General features: G+C 41.6%; 1 protein-coding gene across 1 annotated transcript in view; it reads right to left on the reverse strand.

Annotated features, from left to right (window-relative positions):
* plcb3 (phospholipase C, beta 3 (phosphatidylinositol-specific)) overlaps positions 1-23,415 on the reverse strand; it is a gene marked incomplete at its 5' end in the record, with an annotated part of 132,364 nt that overhangs the window by 20,837 nt on the left and 88,112 nt on the right. The window contains 12 exon segments of the mRNA XM_080450632.1: positions 650-812; positions 4,645-4,729; positions 5,469-5,551; positions 7,939-8,096; positions 8,783-8,929; positions 10,513-10,682; positions 11,642-11,745; positions 15,220-15,289; positions 16,788-16,841; positions 17,102-17,181; positions 17,381-17,518; positions 22,568-22,636. Coding sequence (XP_080306758.1) covers positions 650-812; positions 4,645-4,729; positions 5,469-5,551; positions 7,939-8,096; positions 8,783-8,929; positions 10,513-10,682; positions 11,642-11,745; positions 15,220-15,289; positions 16,788-16,841; positions 17,102-17,181; positions 17,381-17,518; positions 22,568-22,636 — 1,321 coding nt within the window.

Genomic DNA, 23,415 nt, shown 5'->3' on the forward strand with positions numbered 1-23,415 from the left:
CATCAATGTGTCGATTTGTTGCTCTCTACTGGTAGAACTGTATTATGGGTTTAAAACCCCAATCAGATCATTTATTTGAATGAAAAATTAAATTACAAAATTTAAAAATTTAAAAAAACGCAAATTGCTGGCACTGGGGGAGTACTTTATGAAAATACTCTTGGCACTGAGAGAGTTAAGTTAAAGGAGAATTTTGGACTAAAGTTTTCTTACCTTTTCTATGACGTTATGATATCTTAGGATGAATGGTAATCACATATTTTATTTTTATTTTAAAAAAAACAAGTCTCGCTAGACGAGATTGAAATCTCGAGATTTCAATCTCGTCTAGCGAGACTTCTGTTTTGTTTTTGTTTGTTTTTTGTTTTTTGGGGACAGTGTTCTGTCACTATGAACGTCAGATCTAAAAAAAAAAAAAAAAAAAAGCTATTAAAATATGTGATCTAACCTAAGGCCTATCCGCGCACCTTTTAAGATGTGGCGGCTCAGGGGTGGAGTTATGACATTTTTCTACTGTACCATTCATCCTAAGATATCATAACGTCATAGAAAAGGTAAGAAAACTTTAGTCCAAAATTCTCCTTTAAGTCATGATACCTAGTACTTAAGACACGCACAACAACAGGGCCCTCTCTGTCTTCATTCCTACCGTTGGTAGGAGAGGACAGCTCTTCCAGGTCTCTGGAAGGTCTCCTTCGTTCGCTGCCTCCGCTAGAAGGTCTGTCACAGTCTTTCTTGTGGTTCTTCTTGTTCTTGATCAGGATCTTCCGCAGCAGCTCCTGAGGAGAGGGCAGGGCCTGGGCCGGGACCAGCTGACAAAGACAAAGGGAGGGGGGGGGGGAGAGAGAGAGAGAGAGAGAGAGAGAGAGAGAGAGAGAGACATTATTTAGACTTGAGGTCGAGTCAACAGATTGCCTTATAAATTCCAACAGTTTTCGGAAAAACTCTATGTTTCTACTGTATATCAGTGGTGGCATTTGGCCGTTGTAGGGCATAGCAGTGGCGCCCATTTTATGGTTCCATCGAGATTTCCCAAAAAACATTTACATCAATTAATTTAAGCCTAGAATCAAGCCATCCAGGATCCTGGTGATTCATGACCATGTGAAAGAAAAAAAACATGCCACATGCGGCCCCCACCTTCACTTAACACATTGGGTGCCAGAGGTTTATTAAAATATTATACTTTGAGTGCCAGGATTTTTTTTAAATTTTGAACCTTTTTCAAGTAGTCACAAAATATTTTCAGTGATCACCGTCCTCACGGTGATCCCCTCATTACACACATAGAGGTCTCGTACAATCGGGGGGAAAAAATTAAAAACATTCGGTAATCCGTTCCATAGTTGCAGCCAGTTGAAAATAGTTAAATTAACATTGTAAAAAAAAAAAAGTACACAGGAGCCGAGATACAGGTTTTTGAAGTCATAAGTTAACCAGGAGGTGGATTGGAGTCTAAATCTTGTAGGAGTGATATTTCCTGTTGCTGTGAAGGAAAAAAAAAATAAATAAAAAAAAAAGTTTTTTTTTTTTTTTTTTTTCAAAAACCGTATATATACGGTTTTGGCACTCAACGTTAGTATGGCCAAAACCGTATATATACGGTTTTGGCACTCAACGTTAGTATGGCCAAAACCGTATATATACGGTTTTGGCACTCAACGTTAGTATGGCCAAAACCGTATATATACGGTTTTGGCACCCAATGTGTTAATGCGGCCTGCAGGTTAAAATCGGAATACCGATATATTATTGATTTCAGCTGTTTACAATTCCAGTTAACATAAGTATAACTAATTGCATTTGAAATTAAATAAAAATGTTACTTTTCAGGATTCCAATAAAAAAAAAGTAGCAAAAAAAGATAAATCAGGATTCCAATAAAAAAAATGGCAAAAATAGCAGATCTACAAGCTCAAAACGCATCACTTGTAGATCTGCCATTTTTGCTACTTTTGTGTGAGACATAGAATGGCAAAGTACAGCATTAATTTACGAAAAAAGTTTAAATACGTAGATAAGAGGTGTCTGCCCTCTGACAGTATAATGCAACATGTCCCTCTGGAGTGAGTGTGGAAATACAGTGGCCCTCTGCATCATCATGGAGAGGGCCAGCCCTGTTGTATGATATACTATATTTAACACATTAACTCAGGAATTCAGCTATTGCCTGCCAAAGACGTTTAAAAACGTCCTGAAAAAAAAAAAAAAAAAAATTATAAAAAGATTTTAATTATTTAGTATTGAAACTTTTTCGATATTCAAAACGAATAAGGAGATACAATTTCCAAAGATTTGCTGCTCCATCCACTTCAATGTTAAAATTCAAACGGACAAACAATTCACATTGTTTTTTTGGTTTAAAACTACTGGTTTTGAGCTATTTTCAAACATCAGACAACACATGACAACAAGGTCACAATGACCTCGTTGACATTTGTGAAACCACACCTGAATCTCATCTGCGATTAGAAACCATCTGGGGATCAATCATACTGGAGAAAAATATTCTGTGGCTATGCGAAAAGGTACCAAAATCGTTCAAAACCCTGGCAGAGGCTACAGACTGTTCTGAAAAAACTCTGGCAGTCAATGTGTTAATAAATACCCTTTGTTTTGCAGTTTTCCTTTTTTTTTTTTTCTCACAGAATCAAACGTTTTATGGTCATGATTCACCAGGATCCTGTATGGCTTGATTCTAGGCCTACATGACATTAGTAAGGGCTGTTCTGGGATCAGAAAAAAACTCAATAAATAAGGCAGACACGACATCAAAGCAAAGCAAAGCAGTCAGATTAACATCTGAGCTGTAATCAATTAACCCATTGATACCTGGAACGCATCTGTGTCACTTTAGATTTCTTTGGCTATTCAAAAATAGCAGATATACAAGGTCATAGCGCGGCACCGAGTGCCGCGCTATGACCTAGTAGATCTGCTATTTTTGAAAAATCGAGGGAAAAAAAAATGGGTTTTTCTTTCAATTTTTTTTTAGGATTTAGAAGACATTTCTAGAATGTTCTCAGGTCTTAACTCTTTGACTGCCAGTATTTTCATAAGTATTTTCATAAAGTACTCCCCCAGTGCCAGCAATTTTCGTGTTTTTTAATTTTTATATTTTGAATTTTTCTCATGAAAATAATTTAAGGACACATAATTTAAAGACCCAGCACAAATCCGCCACTAGAGAGCAGCACATGACAGCGTGATCAGGTCGTTGGGTCTCTCTCACCCTTCTTGATAGATTAGACAGGGAAAAACATGAAAACAGATGTGACGTCGTCCCAGATTGTTTTGATCGGCAAAAATTACGATGTGATACACGACGGTGATGACTGATCGTCACCCAGACCATAGATTATAGACGAGAACCTGTCCGTTTGTCCGTTATACCGTGTGAAAAATCGTTTATTTACCTATTTTGGACGAAAATGACTGGGGAAAAAAATCAAAAACCGGAAACGGAATCCAGGCCATGAAACCGGATGCAGATGTCCGTGAAGTAAGTGGAACTCGAGAATAACATTGAATATTAAGCAGCATAGCGCAATCAGAGATTAAACAATGAACGCGCGTCGAACGCGTCGACGGCCAACTGGACAAAGTAGCACTTGACGCGTTATCGCGTCGTCCGCAGTCAAAGAGTTAATGGGTTAAGCAGAGGAGGAACGTTCATGGCGTTCTGAATGAATCACACGTTGTGTTCTAACCATGAACAACATGAGGTCACCGGCAGGGCGCTCAGAGCAGCAGGGCTGGAAACAAGTACTCACATGTTGTACTTAAGTAAAAAGTATCAATACTGCAACGCAGAAATACTGTATATAAGTGTATAAGTAAATGTCCGGAATTCAAAATTGACTTGAGTAAAAAGTACGAAAGTATTGGTATAAAAATGTACGTAAAAGTACCAAAAGTAGAAAGTACTCCATTATGCAGAATGTCCCGTTTCAAATACAATGTATACAAATCATTTTTAAATAGCAGATCTACAAGCTCACAACGCGTCGCGATGTGACGCGTTGTGAGCTTGTAGATCTGCTATTTTATTTTCAAATAGCCAGAGTTTAAATAGGGTTTAATGTATGTTTTGTAATAATAATAATCCAAATCTACAAAGTAACTAAAGTTTTCAAATAATTGTAGTGGAGTAAAAGTACAATATTTGACTCTGTGACGTAGTAAAGTAAAAGTATAAAAGAATTACAGTACTTGAGTAAATGTACTTAGTTACTTTCCACCACTATGTGGTCAGACCATCACAAGGTGATGTGAGAAACCTGCCAGACATCATGCGTTGGTTAAATGATTCAAGACTTGTGACCAAACAGAGATCAAACAAGATGTGAGTCTGTCTGGAACATCTGAGGAGTCCTCCATTCATGTGGAAAATGTTCGAGATAAACATAACTCTATTGATCCCGTGAGGGACAAATTCAGTCGCCCAAAGACAGTACAGCAGATACAGTTACAGGGCACGAAAAAGTATTGTACAGTAGATACCAGCAGGGTAAAAGACATCACACCATGTAATATAGTGTATGTGTGCGTGTGTGTGTGTGTGTGTGTGTGTGTGTGTGTGTGTGTGTGTGTGTGTGTGTGTGTGTGTGTGTGTGTGTGTGTGTGCGTGTGCGTGTGTCATACCGGGTATTTCTCCAGTGGGTCAATAAGCAGAGCGTTTCCAAAGATGGTCCTACAGTATCCTGCCATCTTTTCCTGCTGCTTGTCCCTGAGACAGACAGACAGACAGACAGACAGACAGACAGACAGACAGACAGACAGACAGACAGAGAGTTTAAAGTATTATGTTCATGTTTACTTTCATCTGAATGTGTATTATTGAATCCACTGACACAGATCTACCATTCAATGAGCAGACAGGAATATGATCATCTGTCAGGTAGTAACCTTGTATGTTTAAAAACTATTCCTAAATGGTTAATTATTAAAAAAGTCTAGAACAGGACATTCATTTATGAAAAAAAAATAACACATACAAAGATTCTATGCAGAGATACAACAAGATATGACACAACTAGTGTTGATTTCTAAAACTAAAACTATGACGAAAAATGTTGGTCAACTACCTTTTTACACTGTCGAAAACTAAGACTAAATATATCGACCATTTTGTCAACAAATAAAAACTAGACTAAACCTAGACGAGTCATTTTATGTTTGGTTGCGCTCGGGTGTTGCGCTCTGAAAATAGCAGATCTACAAGCTCACAACGTGTCTCGCTGCGACGCGTTGTGAGCTTGTAGATCGGCTATTTTCAGCATGCAACCAAGTGTAACATCAAGGCACCGCCAAAATAAATTTTAGTCGACTAAATCAACTGTAGATTTAGTCGACTAAAACTAGACAAAAACTAAAACATTTCAGATGACTAAAATATGACTAAAACTAAATGGAATTTTATTCAAAAGACAATGAGGTCCACACACACACACACACAGAGTACGTACGAGTCGACGTGGTTCTCAAAGGAGAGGATGAGAGGGTAGGGAGAGGTCTTGAACGCACTCTCTGCTATCGCTTCAATCACCTCCTGCAAGCACAAGCACACACACACACACACACACACACACACACACACACACACACACACACACACACCCACCCACCCACCCACCCACCATAGGAAGATTAGTTTATTGTGTGTGTGTGGTTTGATGTGAAGAGTGCACACACTGCAGTTACAAGAACATCCAGTAGATGGCAGAAGCGAGCTTTACAACAACACCTGCAAAAGGCAGCCACCATTAAGAGAAACGTCTTATTTTTTCTTTCAACGGTGCAATTTGAAAGGTTTACATCTCAAGTCAAATTGAATGGTGACACCCCTAGTATGTTAATCCCCTTCCCTTAAAGGTTGGGTTAGTGATATGTTTTGGTTAAAACAAAAACGCTTTTTGTTGAAAGGTTAAAGCACGATATTTTGATAGTAACCATTGCTATAGTCTAGTGTTTGTTCAGTCTCCATGTCTCTCCAGCTCTTTAATAAACAGAAAATAAATGTTCAGGTAGGTGACGAAATCTCAGCCAATCAGGAGAGAGTACCCATTTATCAGTTTCATTTTTTATAGTGTTCCAGTTCCAATTTAGTTTTGCTCATTTCTTTGTGTCATCACTTCCAGTTTCACTTGTTTAATCTGTATCCTGACTGAGTTCTCTATCCTGATTGGATAAAATTGGTATCCTGACCTGAAAATGCATGTTCTGTTTAATAAAGGGCTGAAGTAGGGCTGACGTGGTTAATGTATGTTTTGTAATAATAATCAAAATCTACGAAGTAACTAATAATTCAAGTTTTCAAATAATGTTAGTGGAGTAAAAGTACAATATTTGTCTCTGAGATGTAGTGGAGTAGAAGTAAAAGTACTGAAAATTGGAAATACTCCAGTAAAGTAAAAGTACCTCAAAATTGTACTTAAGTACAGTACTTAAGTAAATGTACTTAGTTACTTTCCACCACTGGTCATGGTGAATGGATAAACAGACCTTAACGGGTATCTCTGTAGTCATGGTGAATAGACAGTGTTGATTTTGTCGACTAAAACTATGACGAAATATGTTGGTCGTCTACCTTTTTACACTGACGAAAACTAGATAAAAACTAAGCTATGACGACTAAAACTAAGACTAAATATATTGACAATTTCGTCAACAAATAAAAACTAGACTAAAATGTCAGTGAGGGATCTAGTGGAGAAGAGATCCAGTAGAACTAAAAGACAAGTCATTTTATGTTTGGTTGCGCTCGGGGTGTTGCGCTCTGAAAACAACGCGCCGCGCTGAGACGCGTCGTGAGCTTGTAGATCTGCTATTTTCAGCATGCAACCAAGTGTAAAGTCAGCCATTAAGACGCCATCAAGGCACCGCCAACATACATTATAGTCGACTAAATTAACTGTAGATTTAGTCGACTAAAATCTTATGATATTTAGTCGACTAAAACTAGACTAACGGTAAAACTTTTCAGATGACTAAAATATGACTAAAACTAAATGGAATTTTATTCATAAGACTTTGACTTAAGACCAAGGCCTTGGTCTAAGTCCAAGACCTAAGACCAAGCCCAAGACCTAAGACCAAGACCAAGACCAAAGACTTATGCTTATATTTGCTGTCAAAATCAACACTAGTGAATGTATAAACAGACCTTAAAGGGTATCTCTGTGGTCATGGTGTATAAACAGACCTTAAAGGGTATCTCTGTGGTCATGGTGTATAAACAGACCTTAAAGGGTATCTCTGTGGTCATGGTGTATAAACAGACCTTAAAGGGTATCTCTGTGGTCATGGTGTATAAACAGACCTTAAAGGGTATCTCAGTGGTCATGGTGTATAAACAGACCTTAAAGGGTATCTCAGTGGTCATGGTGGGTGTATAAACAGACCTTAAAGGGTATCTCAGTGGTCATGGTGTATAAACAGACCTTAAAGGGTATCTCAGTGGTCATGGTGTATAAACAGACCTTAAAGGGTATCTCAGTGGTCATGGTGGGTGTATAAACAGACCTTAAAGGGTATCTCAGTGGTCATGGTGTATAAACAGACCTTAAAGGGTATCTCAGTGGTCATGGTGGGTGTATAAACAGACCTTAAAGGGTATCTCAGTGGTCATGGTGTATAAACAGACCTTAAAGGGTATCTCTGTGGTCATGGTGGGTGTATAAACAGACCTTAAAGGGTATCTCAGTGGTCATGGTGTATAAACAGACCTTAAAGGGTATCTCACTGGTCATGGTGGGTGTATAAACAGACCTTAAAGGGTATCTCAGTGGTCATGGTGTATAAACAGACCTTAAAGGGTATCTCACTGGTCATGGTGGGTGTATAAACAGACCTTAAAGGGTATCTCAGTGGTCATGGTGGGTGTATAAACAGACCTTAAAGGGTATCTCACTGGTCATGGTGGGTGTATAAACAGACCTTAAAGGGTATCTCAGTGGTCATGGTGAAGCCGTGGGTGATGTAAGGTTCCTCGTCCTTGCCTTGGCCCTTCCAACAGTCCAGCTCTATGCAGCGACAGCCCGTCAACAACACCTGTCTGTACATCTCTACTGTCGAGAGACCTGTCAGCTGACCCACTGTAACACGCACGCGCACACGCACACACACACACACACACACACACACACACTTAACCCACCTGAGACATATTCTAAAACATTTATTTTTTTCCCCTGAAAAACCTAGTATGTTGCTATGCTGTCGGGGGCATAATCTAACTTTGAGTTTTTTCGTAAATTAACGAAATATTGACTCGTTATTGAGTCTAATGATCATTACATCCTGATGTGAAAGAAAACATTTCTAAAGATTATATATGTATATATATGTATATGTACCTGTGAGGTAGGTATTGTGTGATGAGTTGACGAAGTAGTGAGACAGTGGTTGATCCATGTCTTCTGTGTGTGTGTGTGTGTGTGTGCTCCTCCAAAAGGAGGGCTAAACAATTAGCAAGGTACTGCTCAATATCAGCATTATAGGAAGCCGCTCAATTTGGAGGAGGCTTTACCCATGATTGTTGTCCGCTGTGTTCGACAAATATGCCATCTTTTGTTTTGTATGTAACAATGCTCTGCTTTACATGTACTTTGTAACTAACTGGCTGTTTCCCCATTATCTGACTGCACTGGCGGTGTTTATATCCTTTGTACATCTTGTACTTCTGTTTATGTGGACATAAATAAATGTTTCAAATGTGTGTGTGTGTGTGTGTGCGTGTGCGTGTGCGTGTGCGTGCGTGTACGTGTGTGTGCGTGTGTACCTGTGAGGTAGGTGTTGTGTGAGGAGTTGATGAAGTAGTGAGACAGTGGTTGGTTCATGTCATCTAAGATGTCCAGTCTCTCTGGAGGAACGATGGTGTTCTCCTCTCCTTGCAGGTACCTACTGAACCCCAGCAGACTGATCTGATCTGTTCACACACAGAGAGAGACACAATCACAATCATCTTTATGGTCACATCACAGGGTTTAGAGAGGTTTTTTTTGGGGGGGGGAGAAGGAATTAAAAAAAGCTACAACATATTTACACATAGCATATCCATCCAAACATTTATGTACAGCACATGAGATTTATAAAAAAAAAGGTGTGTGAGCATAGAGGCTGGTATCTGTTCCTAGATATTAGTGCAAGAAGAGTATCAGTGCATGTACATGAAGATTAAAAGGATATTTCAAACCCAAAATGACTTTTTTTTCCTATGGATTAAGGTCGTGACAGACGGTAAGCGGTCCACGCGCGTGTTACAGCGGTGATCGCGCCGTGATCATTGTTGTTTTGGTCCTCCTGCGCGGTGCGGGGGAAAACAAAAAGCTCACCACAATCCAGCTCTTGCCGCCCACGCGCGTGTGTGTGTGTGCACCAACGAGCACGCGTGTGAAAGTTTCACGGGACCGCGCCTCAACTTCTCAGCGCGTCCCAAATAATCGCCCGCCTCTCATTGAAAATGAATTATATAGGCGCATCTGCCGCTTGGCGTCTGAAATGACCCTTAGTCACCCCACGGACACTTGAATTCATGGACTTGTTTTAGTTTTTGTCTCATTCCTAAGACAATAATTTGATGACCGGCAGCGGTTCCGGCGGTAGGAGACACAAAGAGTTAGTCCAGGGGCCAACACTGATATTTTCACAAATTGGTACCACCTAAGGTGACAGTAAAGTTTTTGTATTTTTGTCTTCCTACATGTCTCTAGTTTATATTTTGGTATGATAGCCCTTCCAATCTTGTAGCTTAATGGCAGTTATCACTACCTACCGGCTAATGTATCCGGTAGGAGACACAAAGTAGAATCTTTGTGTGTCCTACCCCGGGCATCAAATTATTGCGACAAAAACCAAAATATATCCATGTATTCAAGGCTTCATGGGGTGTGCAATACCAAAATATAAACTAGAGACACGTAGGAAGACAAAAATTCAAAAACTTTACGGTCACCTTAGGTGGTACCAAAATATGGCTTGGCCCCTGGACTAAGTCTCCTTTGTGTACACTAGGGCTGTCAACTTTCCTCAGAAATGATATTTGAATATTGGTCTTAAAAATTGGCAGATATTCGATTATATTCGAATATTATTATTAGAGAAAAAAAAGAGAAAAGAAAAAATGTCTCTATTTTTTCTGACAGAAACAATACAAAAAACAATGTATCGAGTGCTCGGATCCAATAAAACATATATTTTGTTTGTTTTTATAACTTGATACATTGTTTTTTGTATTGTCCCTGTCAAATAAACATTAATAAAAAAATATATATATATATATATTTTTTTAATTTAATATTCGAATATTATTTCCCCATATTCGAGGAATATTCGAATATTAATTCACCAGCCCTAGTGTACACACACACACACACACACACACACACGCACACACACACACACACACACACACACACACACACACACACACACACACGCACACGCACACGCACACGCACACGCACACGCACACGCACACACACGCACACACACACACACACGCACACGCACCTCTGTCCTGCAGCTGGCTGAGGTTGGTCTCGTAGGTCTCCATGATCTGGCGGACCTGCTCTCGTTTGAGCGGCGGGTAGAGGACCTCGTTGAGCCGGGAGTCCCTCTGCTGGTGGTTGATGAAGTCCATCAGCTGATCCAGAGACATCAGGGGCTTCCTCTTAGAACCGCTGTTGACACAACACATATACATACATACTAGGGCATTCACAGAATAGTCGAATATTCGAATATTCGAATATCAAACCGACTATTCGACTATCAAACCACTATTCGACTATTCAAAAAAAAAAAAAAAAAAAAAAAAAGGATTATTTTTTTGTTTTTTTTAAGATTTTTTTTTTTTAGTGGCTTTTCTAGAGCAGACATGCAGCTGTGAGCTCTGGTGTGACGTCAACTCGCATTCCTTGAGTCGAGTCATCAATGCAATTGAAAAAAAAAAAAAAACCTTTTTTAAAAATTTTTAATTTTTTTATTTTTTATAATCAAATCGAATAATCGAATATTCGAATACTTTTGGGTCGAATAATTCGAATACCATAAATCACTATTCGTTAATGCCCTAACATACATACATACTGAGCTTGTGGATCTGACATTAATTTTTTTAAATCGTGGAAAATGTGTGCAAATCTTTGAATACATATATGTTTTAGAGCAGGGGTCTTCAACGTTTTCAGGCCAAGGACCCCCATAGCTGAGAGAGAGATGAAGCAGGGACCCCCTACTCTATATTGTATAAAATTGTGTTTCAGATTATTTTTATTTTTTTTACTTAGTCTGCTCTTTTTTACACCTATAGCCTCTTTGACAAAAATAGCCGATCTACAAGCGTTGTGAGCTTGTAGATCGGCTATTTTCGGCTAATGTTCTCCTCAGAAAAGGAATTCTAGGGTTCAAGTGGTTAATGTAAAAAAACTAAATCATATCACACAAAGATTTGTCGGACCCCCTGTAGTAGCTCTGAGGACCCCCTAGGGGTCCCGGACCCCCTGTTGAAGACCCCTGTTTTAGAGCAAACATTTGTAACGTTGATCTGTGCTTCTAGGGGGGTCCATGGACCATCATATTTTGAGATGGGGGGAAAAAAGGAAAAGTTGGGGGGGGGGGGGGTGCACTGTGTACATACTTGTGTTTTTCAAAGATGCTCTGGATCTCAGGTCTCAGACACAGAGTTTCCAGAAACCTCTGGAAGGCTTCCCACGTGAAGTCATCTGGCTTGATGCCCTCTGTCTGCACACAACAACACACACACACACACACACACACACACGCACACGCACACACACACACACACACACACACACAGAGAGAGAGAGATGACTAGACCCTCCAGAAAAACGTGATTATGCGATTATGCGCATAATTATGCAGGGTAACATTTTTAAAAAAAGGGATCGCATCGTATAATATGCAAAATATGCAACAACAAAAAAATTGCAACTCGCATATTTCTCAGTTTTCGCATATTTTGTAACTTTTCACATGTTTCAAATATTTCTTAACTTTTCGCATACTTCCCAACATAAAATCCCATAAAACCCCCGCATGTTTCATCGCATAATCAATGACTGTAGCCCCGCATAAGCAAGGATTTTAGCCTGTGTTTTTCTGGAGGGTCTCTAGATGATGATGAAGAGATAGAGAGCCGTGTTCATTTTGTCAAAAATAAAAACTAAGCTATGATGACAAGAACTAAATGTATTGACCATTTCGTCAACAAATACAAACCAGACCAGAAATGTTATAGCTGAGGGACTAGAGGGGAAGAGATCCAGTAAAAAAAATAATGCCGTGACCCAGGGGTAGTGGCGTCAGGACGTCGGCACACTTATTGGCTATTCTACGTGATGACATCATCACGCAACAACGTCACAAAAGTCGACGTCACGTCCATGTCATTTAAAATTAATCGTCACACAAACTAAATGTAGTTCAGCAACTTTTACAAATCCAGCCGCCTGTAAGGACGTCCCTTGAGGATTAGCTGTCTACACCACTGAGGTAACGTGAGAGATTTACCAGAACCTGCCTGAACCGGGGTGGTGCTGGCGATCAATTTACACATATCAGGGAGATCAACAGTCGTCGGCCTCCTTGCTTGGCCCGCGATCCAAGCCATCGGCTTTGAGGATCTTGGCGTGACATTTACGCTACTAAACCAATAAGTGGTTAGCGTGTGACATTAGGATACTTTTTTACAGAGCACAAGACGTAATACATGTTCTGCTGGACGTCGTATCTGAATGGAGGTCCAAAGGGATGCCACCCTGCAGAGGTATGCCACCGTGCAGCTGTTGCAGTGGAGCACAAGGTGTACTGCTTTGGACGTGGCTACTCGGCTCAGCACGTCCACGTGCACGATCAGGCTGAGGGTCTGATAGGCAAATCAGAGAATCAAGCAAGCCGAGAGTCACTGATCGTCTGATCACTGATCCATGTAGCATGGACCCTGTGGGACAGCCAACCCTGGTGGTGTGGTGTGGCGGAATGTGGATTTGAACTTCAGTGTGTCCATGTGCGAGTCTGTCTTCCCTAGCCTCGATCTCCAGACTTTTATTGTTTAGTTTCGCTAAAAAATAAACGCCTGGAGGAGCGCGTCGGTGTACCCGGTATAGGAAGTGTTTCATTTCCCCAACCAACCAGAGTGCAGTGGGCGTCGCTCGTAATGTTGTGTTAACGGGGCGGGGGTTGACGGACAGTTCGGTGAACCAATGGGATCAGGCGCAATCTCTCTGCGCCTCTATACACCCGCCCCTCTATACACAAAACCAGGAGCGCTGGTGCAGCCTAGTCTTCCCCTAATTCAAGGAGATAGTTAGAGAAGTCCTTCTCAGCTGTATCTATCCTCATGTTGATGTTAAGTCTGTGCTTCTTCATGGCAAGATATAGTGGTGACATCTGGATGCGAGCTCCAACTATTCGGCCTAGTCATAGCTCTGCACACACGTCATGCGAAGTCCGGCCTCTCTGGCCTCTCTTCTCTCCTCCCCTCCCCGCTTTGCTTTGCGGCCCTAACCTCTAGTCCCAACCTCCCAACGTCGGTCATGTGATAAAGAGGTCAAACTTCCTGTATCTGGTTGCTATGGCAACCTGCCAGATCAGGCTGAGGGTCTGATAGGCAAGTCAGAGAATCAATCAAGCCGAGAGTCTGATCACTGATCGAGGTGGGGTAAGATGCCTAAATCATAGCCATAGCTCTGATCAACAGTCTGTGGTGGGTCTTGGAGGCATGTGGAGTGATCCTGTGCTTGCGAATCCCGGACGAACTTCGGAGCTTTTGTCAATCGTGGGATAAAAATTTTAAGTAAAAAAAAATGTTGGGAACTGGCAGCCATGACTACCAACAGCAACAGAAAAATTAAGTAAAGACTGTGGTCATAAACCACAGATCATAGGTCTTCGTCCGGGACCACTAGTAGCTCCTCAGGATTGCTACAAGGGGGGCCACCAAATCTTTGTTTGATAGGAACCTTTTTTCTTTTCTTTTTTTACATGAACCAATTTCACCCTACCATCCCTATTCTCGGGAGGGAGCATTCACCAAAAAATAGCAGATCTACAAGCTCACAACACGTCACAGCATGTATATGGGATATATTCGGCAAAGAGGTTTGGTGTAGAGGGGAAAAAAAGAGCAGACCAAGTACAGAGGCACGGGTTAAGTTTACTAAGAAGTCGGGACTCTTCCGTACTACCTTCACAGGTGCTACTAGGGTTAAGTTTAGGAATAAGGTTAGGTTTAGACATAGTTTCACTGAGGTTAAGTTTAGGAATAAGGTTAGGTTTAGACATAGTTTCACTGAGGTTAAGTTTAGGAATAAGGTTAGGTTTAGACATAGTTTTACTGAGGTTACGTTTAGGAATAAGGTTAGGTTTAGACATAGTTTTACTGAGGTTACGTTTAGGAATAAGGTTAGGTTTAGACATAGTTTCACTGAGGTTAAGTTTAGGAATAAGGTTAGGTTTAGACATAGTTTCACTGAGGTTAAGTTTAGGAATAAGGTTAGGTTTAGACATAGTTTTACTGAGGTTATGTTTAGGAATAAGGTTAGGGTTAGACATAGTTTTACTGAGGTTAAGGTTAGGAATAAGGTTAGGTTTAGACATAGTTTTACTGAGGTTACGTTTAGGAATAAGGTTAGGTTTAGACATAGTTTTACTGAGGTTATGTTTAGGAATAAGGTTAGGTTTAGACATAGTTTCACTGAGGTTACGTTTAGGAATAAGGTTAGGTTTAGACATAGTTTTACTGAGGTTACGTTTAGGAATAAGCTTAGGTTTAGACATAGTTTCACTGAGGTTAAGTTTAGGAATAAGGTTAGGTTTAGACATAGTTTTACTGAGGTTATGTTTAGGAAAAAGGTTAGATTTAGACATAGTTTCACTGAGGTTAAGTTTAGGAATAAGGTTAGGTTTAGACATAGTTTTACTGAGGTTAAGTTTAGGAATAAGCTTAGGTTTAGGCATAGTTTCACTGAGGTTAAGTTTAGGAAAAAGGTTAGGTTTAGACACATAGTTTTACTGAGGTTACGTTTAGGAATACCTGGCGGCGAGGTCGACGGATTTGACCCGGGGCGAGGGTGTTTTGGGGCGAGCGTTCTTGTATTCATATTACTGTACAAAGTCCCAAAGCGATAACAGTGAACATTTTCCGCTACGCCGTCATAGACGAGACGACAGGGAAGCCTCTGTGATGGTTTTTACCTTGTTGACTATTCCACACTGTTCCAGAGCCGTCTCCACTCGCCTCTTATCTGAAAACATCTTCAATATGCTATGAGAGAGAGAGAGAGAGAGAGAGACAGACAGACAGACAGACAGTCAGTTAGGTTACATGTAACAGTGTACAGTATGACTATATCAGTGGTTCTCAAACTTTTTCATGTCAAGGACCCCCAAAATGATATGTATTTGGTCGCGGACCCCCATCTCAAAATATGTTGTTCCAGGGACCCCCCAGAAGCAAAGCTTTGAGTTACAAATGTTGTCTTTAAAACAAGTGAACCAGGAGACCTGGTACTGCCAGACCCCTAGTGGTTGAAATCTGAATGGCCGGGCTTCGCATGACGTGTGTCCCTTTCTATGCCCATGTATGGACAGACTTTTTTGGGGGACAGACTTTTTTTGGGCTGGGGCCGGAGGACAAAGTGACCATGCCCATGTATGGACGAAACAGGTACAAAGCCTCATGTAAGCCCGACCCCTTGGGTCTGGCAACAAAAATAATCATATTCAAAGATTTGTGCAAATTGTCACGGTTTTTCAAAAATAGCAGATCTACAAGCTCATAGCAGCCAAAGTATACAATAATCGTTAAAGTGGTTGAAAATGATTACACTATATTAACGTATTGTTGCCAGACCCAGAGGGTCGGCCTACATGAGGCTTTGTCCCTATTTCGTCCATACATGGGCATAAATGTCGGTCCATCTTTTGTCCCCCTTTCGTCCATACATGGGCATAGACACAGGCTGACACGTCATGTGAAGTCCGGCTTAGCCGTGACGTAGTGCTCTGATCTTATAAAGTACTTATTCTGGGTCTGGGCAGAACCAGTCTCCTGGTCTTGTTTAGCTGGGGACCCCCTGGTACCCTGCCAAGGACCCCTGGGGGTCCCCGGACCCCACTTTGAGAACCAATTGATTAAAGTTCTCAGTCGCCTTGACTGATGACTGTCTGTCATTTGGATTTTCCATAAAATTCTATATGGAAGCATATTGCAACACCGAAAATAGCCGATCTACAAGCTCTCAATGCGTAGATCGGCTGTTTACGGTTATTATTCTAAGATTAGAGCATTTAAAGTGGTCAAACTGGCAATAATTATGTTCAGAAGCATCTTCTATCAAATCTTAACAGTCTCGGATATCCTATACTGAAATTGGCTTTACAGGAGCAAATAATTTGATGACCGGGTCATCGGTCAAATCATTAAGAAGACTCTTTGAGACTCCACCGGTCATCACATTATTGTCTCAGTAATGCAACAAAAAACAAAAAAATATCCATGAATTCCAGGCTTCATGGGGTGTGTAATTGATAGAAAATAAGCATTTTTTTGGTGAACTATTCCTTTAAGATACAGATTGAATGAGAAAGTGATAAAAAACAGAATGTAGAAGTGACAACTGTGACCTCCAACATGCTGAGTCACTGAGGGAAGTGACCAGTACAGTACCGTGTGTGTGTGTGTGTGTGTGTGTGTGTGTGTGTGTGTGTGTGTGTGTGTGTGTGTGTGTGTGTGTGTGTGTGTGTGTGTGTGTGTGTCTCACTTTTTCACAGGGATTTTCCCATCCTGATTAACCTGCAATTTTAACTTGGTGTACCTGTTAGAGAGAGAGAGAGAGAGAGAGAAAGACAGAGAGAGGGGGGGGGGAGAGAGAGAGAGAGAGAGAGAGAGAGAGAGACTTTATTTTTGGTGCAAAACACTCCAACCCCTAAACCTGACCTCTAAATGTCTAATCATAACAAATGCTACTAAACTTGCACTGAACTTAGGCCGTCACAAATGTTGTAATACATGCACACACACACACACACACACACACACACACACACACACACACACACACACACACACACTTACGCTTTGAGGAGGAAGGTGTTCCGCGATGCATTCTGGGACAGTATGTTTGTAGCCAGCTTAAACAATTCATCTGTCCATATCTGTAAACACACACACACACAGACACACACACACACACACACACACACACACACACACACACACACACACACACACACACACACACACACACACACACACACATACACATACACATACACATACACACACAGTGTTACAACATGGTAAAGCAGGTCATTATGGTATGCCCTGGCGGCGGTGGTTTCCGTGGTTACTTACCTTGGCGGTTTCCTCCAGCATGGCCTGGAAGTTGAGATAGGAGATGTTGACCAGGTCGTTGCCGTGGACGACGGTCACCAGCTTGGCCTCCACGCCGTCGTTCTTACCGAAGCCCAGCACGTCTTTCACCTTGTGGTCCTGAAACACACATTTATTATTATACACATTATAACTCTAACCCTTACCCACATCCAGCACATCCTTCACCTTAACCCATTAAAGTAACTCTAGGTAACTTTTTCAACAAGACTAAAGTTAAAATCTTTTGTGAGTGGCAAATGTTTCACAACACCCACTCCATGAATTTCACCCCCGAAAGCCTTTTATAAACTATTTTCTATTGAAACGTGGCTAGGGTAGTCATTCCCGCGAAAATGACGTCATCCGGCCGGAAAACGGAAACGGAAATGCACCGGTTTCCTGTTTGGCCAGGAACTACCGCACCGGTTTCCTGTTTGGCCAGGAACTACCGCACCGGTTTCCTGTTTGGCCAGGAACTACCGCGCTAATAACAAAAAGGAATCTCACACTGTTTTTAAGAGATTGTAGGATTTGAAGATGGAAAAACAACAGCAAAAAAAAACACAGCTCACGGTATAACTAAAGCTCCACTAGCTAAGAGAAACGATCCACAGATCATATAAAACAATTAAAAGAACGCTTTTTGAAACGCTTCCGTCTTCCGGTGAAAACAAATGGAATTCTGGGTAACGCAGGAATAAACGAACGGCCTGCAGTGACGGTAATGACCAGCAGAGGTCTACTTTAAGACCTGAGGCGATTCTTAAAAATGTTTTCTTGAAGAAAAACAAATCTAGATTTTTCAAAAAATAGCAGATCTACAAGCTCATAGCGCTGCACTCGGTGCATCATCTCTCAGCTAAGGGTCCTTGCGCTGAAGAACTTTGAACAGCCCTGATCTAAACCTGAACTCAAAAAATGACTAAATGTAACCTGAAAGTTTCTCAAACGTTACTACATTTGAGAGGATGTTTGGCCCAAACAAGTCTCTCACACACACACACACACACACACACACCTGTGAGGATATGGACTTACATTCATTCCTTAATTCTGACTCAACCCTTTAAACAAACACCAGCCCTAATCCACACGCACACGCACACACACACACACACACACACACACACACACACACAGATTTCATGTACAAACAGTGATCACATATGTAAGCAGTGGTGGAAAAAGTACTCACATTATTTACTTAAGTAAAAGTATCAATACTACAATGTAGAAATACTCTGTTACAAGTAAAAGTCCAGAATTCAACATTTACTTGAGTAAAAGTACAAAAGTATTGGTATGAAAACTCATTGTGAGCTTGTAGATCGGCTATTTTCAAATGGCCAAAATATATATAGGGCTGAAGTGGTTAATGTGTGTTTTGTAATAATAATTTAATTTAATGTAATTTATAAAGTAACTAAAAATGTCCAATAATTGTAGTGGAGTAGAAGTAAAAGTACTGAAAACTGGAAATACTCCAGTAAAGTCAAAGTACCTCACCATTGTACTTAACTCTCTCAGTGCCAAGTTACGAGTTATCCCGAGTTTTTTTTTTTTTTTTTAAGAATTTTCAGAACCCAAGATATCGTGATCCGAAGATTTGCGTCTCCATTCACTTCTTGTTTAACTTATTATTATGACTTTGTTTTATTTTTTTTTTAATTGCTGGCACAGTATGAACATATTTTTTTATTTCATTGGCACTGAGAGAGTTAAGTACAGTACTTGAGTAAATGTACTTAGTTACTTTACACCACTGTATGTAAGTCTACTGTACAATCGCACTCACACACACACACACACACACACACACACACACACACACACACACACAGGGGTCATAGGAAAGGTGTGGTGTAGTTAACAGTCTCATGGTATTTGTTTAATCTTTAGTCAGTGAATGGGACAGATTGAAGATTAGACAGAGAGAGAGAGAGACAGACAGACAGGGTTCAAGGGTTATAGGCCAAAATGTGAAGCGGGCTGTTATAGCGCCACCGTGAGGCCGATGTGAAGGATTTATGGCAACGATTCTTTCCTTGACCTACTGGGAAGAACCTTCAACGGTGCCGGAGATGAGCCACGCACACACACACACACACACACACACACACACACACACACACACACACACACACAGGAAAATACTGTCTCCGGCTTTTGGCCGCCCGGCCTGGCGGAGACTATCCTCCTATAATTCAACAAAGCTCTGTGTGGCTAGAGAGGCCAACATCTCTTCTGCCCGGTTCTCCTCAGCGGCTGGAGAGCAATTGATCTGCATTTGCAGTTTGCACACAGCCATTGACCATTACCATGTGCACGGAACACAGAAGCCCGTTTTTCACTTTCCCCAAAATGTCAGCCGTTTATTAGCGTTTTTGGTGTTCGCTGGCTCCCGGGTTGCCAAATCATGTGCGCATATCCCCCCCACGGGTATGGTCTAGTAGTTAATCCATTAAAACCGGGAAAGCTGTGTCATTTTAGATTTCAGCTATATATATACACATGACATGAAATGGTTCGGAAATAGTGAAAAATGGCTGATCTGCAAGCCAGTGGCGTTCCCAGGAATTACATTTAGGGCAGGCGAGATTTTTTAATCTGGTGTACTCGGGGGGGAAAATCTCGGGGGAAACAAGTTAACAACAACACTACACTGACTACAAAACTGAAAAACGTTAATAAAAACAATGTATTGCGCTGGTCCTGGCGCGGTGGTGAAAGGTAGCGTCCTGTGTGGATGAATCTGTTCTTCAGCGGTGGTCTCTTCATGTTGTAGTTTAGTAATGAATGGCTCAAGCTGCTCTCAGAGCCCCTTTTATGCCAGGTGAGTACAGGTGATGGCCCAGACCCCCACCCCTGGCACTCCTGGTATACCCCATGAAGACAACGGCACACATTTGCGCCACTATAGGCGAGGGTCGCTCTGCTGAATGGATACGGCTGGCGGGCTAACGTCCAGACGGCCACTATTCTGTTTGGATTTTTTTTCAGTACCTGTTTTTCAGTCAGTCTTTTACTTTATTTTCTAGGCGAGATTTTAGTTGGGCAGGGGGCCGCCTGCCCTGCCTCTATGGTGGGTACGCCACTGTATAGCTGCCCTGCCTCTATGGTGGGTACGCCACTGTATAGCTGCCCTGCCTCTATGGTGGGTACGCCACTGTATAGCTGCCCTGCCTCTATGGTGGGTACGCCACTGCTGCCTCTATGGTGGGTACGCCACTGCTGCCTCTATGGTGGGTACGCCACTGCTGCCTCTATGGTGGGTACACCACTGCTGCCTCTATGGTGGGTACGCCACTGCTGCCTCTATGGTGGGTACACCACTGCTGCCTCTATGGTGGGTACGCCACTGCTGCCTCTATGGTGGGTACGCCACTGCTGCCTCTATGGTGGGTACGCCACTGCTGCCTCTATGGTGGGTACGCCACTGCTGCCTCTATGGTGGGTACGCCACTGCTGCCTCTATGGTGGGTACACCACTGCTGCCTCTATGGTGGGTACACCACTGCTGCCTCTATGGTGGGTACGCCACTGCTGCCTCTATGGTGGGTACGCCACTGCTGCAAGCTCTCAATGAGTCAGGAGTAGATTGGCTATTTTCTCCACTTTTGTAAATCGGCTATTTTCACTACTTTTACTTTGACACTCTTGTATGATGAATATACTGTAGGTCGTTAAACGTTAGAAAACGTAAACGTTTTAAATATGTAGATCCGAGCAAGCGAAAGTCCGGCATTCAAAATGTACATGAGTAAAAGTACCAAAGTATTGGTATCAAAATGTACTTAAAGTACCAAAAGTAAAAGTACATTATGCAGAATATCCATTTGAAAGTTTTTAAATGTATAAAAATCTTTTGAAAGATGCGACGCGTTGTGAGCTTGTAGATCTGATATTTTCAAATAGCCAAAGTATAAATAGGACTGAAGTGGTTAATGTATGTTTTGTAATAATAATTCAAATCTACAAAGTAACTAAAGTTTTCAAATAATTATAGTGGAGTAAAAGTACAATATTAGCCTCTGAGATGCAGTGGAGTAGAAGTAAGAGTACTGAAAATTGGAAATACTCCAGTAAAGTAAAAAATACCTCAAAACTGTACTTAAGTACAGTACTTGAGTAAATGTACTTAGTTACTTCACACTGGATACGAGGTTTCCTGCCCTACAGCAACGAGACAGGGTATTAATGCATACAGACAACATGTATGTTTATGTCTGATGCGGAAATAACCAATAACTACATGTCCTGTGTGTGTGTGTGTGTGTGTGTGTGTGTGTGTCTCTCGGCTATAGCTTCAACAATAACTTCCTGTCCGGGCGGTCACTTCTTATATCACTTCCTGTGTGGCTGTTCCATGTGCCAGTCAGCCTCGCTATGGAGCGCTGTCACCTTTGGACTGTCAGCGCACACAGGAAACACACACACACACACACACACACACACACACACACACACACACACACACACACACACACACACACACACACACACACACACACACACACACACACACACACACACACACACACACACACACACAGTATATGTGTGCACACAGCTGTTAGTGACAGCTTCACACGTCGCCTGTCATTACAGTCATCAACAGCAGGGGGCAACATGTTCATTAGTATCCCTTTCTTTTTGCCATTTATCTGGCATTTTAAAAACTTTAAACCTAAACCTAACCCCTAAATGCCTAATCCAAACCCCAACCTGAATCTTTTCACTAATTGTCTTAGCTCTATACAAGCTAATAGTCTTAGCTCTATAGAGGATACAAGCACAGGACACAAATATACATTTTCCTTTCAGGTGTGTGGATTGCTTCCTCTTTTTTTTTCTTCCAAAAACAAACAGACACACACACAAAATAAACAGGTACAAAATAATATGATGTCAAAATGTACATTTTCTTAAAACAATAACAACGTATATTCGCAATATTCCAAGTAGTACACTCAAAACAATAGGACTCAGACGCACGCACACACACACACACACACACACACACACACACACACACACACACACACACACACACACACACACACACACACACACACACACACACACACACACACACACACACACACACACACACACACACACACACACACACACACACACACACACACACACACACACACACGATACCTTTGGCACTTTGGCAAACTTTCCCGTCCTGGTGTCTCTGATGGCGCTCATGTCCAAAACCTCCACCTCCTGGAAGACATGAGAGACAGACATCATCATCATCATCATCATCATCACCAATTATTTTCCACAACAACATCTAAGCGCACCATGCTGTGCTGCTGTGAGGGTTTGGATCCTAAGCGCACCATGCTGTGCTGCTGTGAGGGTTTGGATCCTAAGCGCACCATGCTGTGCTGCTGTGAGGGTTTGGATCCGGAACCCGGAGGATCCAATAGTAACATGATGAGGAACCAGATCCAACGGGATCTGGATCTGGTTCCTCAAGAGGTGGTACTAAGGGCAGGTACACACTGTAGGACTTTTAAAGTGGTCGAGGAGTCATCTCATCGTTAAGCATTACACATGGCAGGAGTTTATTTCTTGAAATCGGCTTTAAAAACAATAACATTTTAAAATCAATTCTGAAGCAAACAGGTAGCCAGTGGAGTGAGGCCAGCACGGGCGTAATGTGCTCACGCCTACTGGTTCCTGTCAGGAGGCGTGCCGCAGAATTTTGGACTAGCTGCAGGCGTGCCAAGGTCTGTCTGTCTGTCTGTCTGTCTGTCTGTCTGTCTGTCTGTCTGAGCACGCGTGTGTCAGAGTATGGGAGGTAAAATAAAATGGTAAATGGTGTATTTATATAGCGCTTTTATCCAACGCGCTTTACATAGATTGTGCATTACATTCACACACACATTCACACACACACATTCACACACCGATGGAGGAGGAAACCATACAAGGCACCAACCTGCTCATAGGGAGCAATTAGGGGTTCAGCGTCTTACTCAAGGACACTTCAACAC

This window comes from Gymnoscopelus braueri (assembly GCF_963280865.1).
Source record: "Gymnoscopelus braueri genome assembly, chromosome: 15".
In the NCBI taxonomy this organism is placed as follows: Eukaryota; Metazoa; Chordata; class Actinopteri; order Myctophiformes; family Myctophidae; genus Gymnoscopelus; species Gymnoscopelus braueri.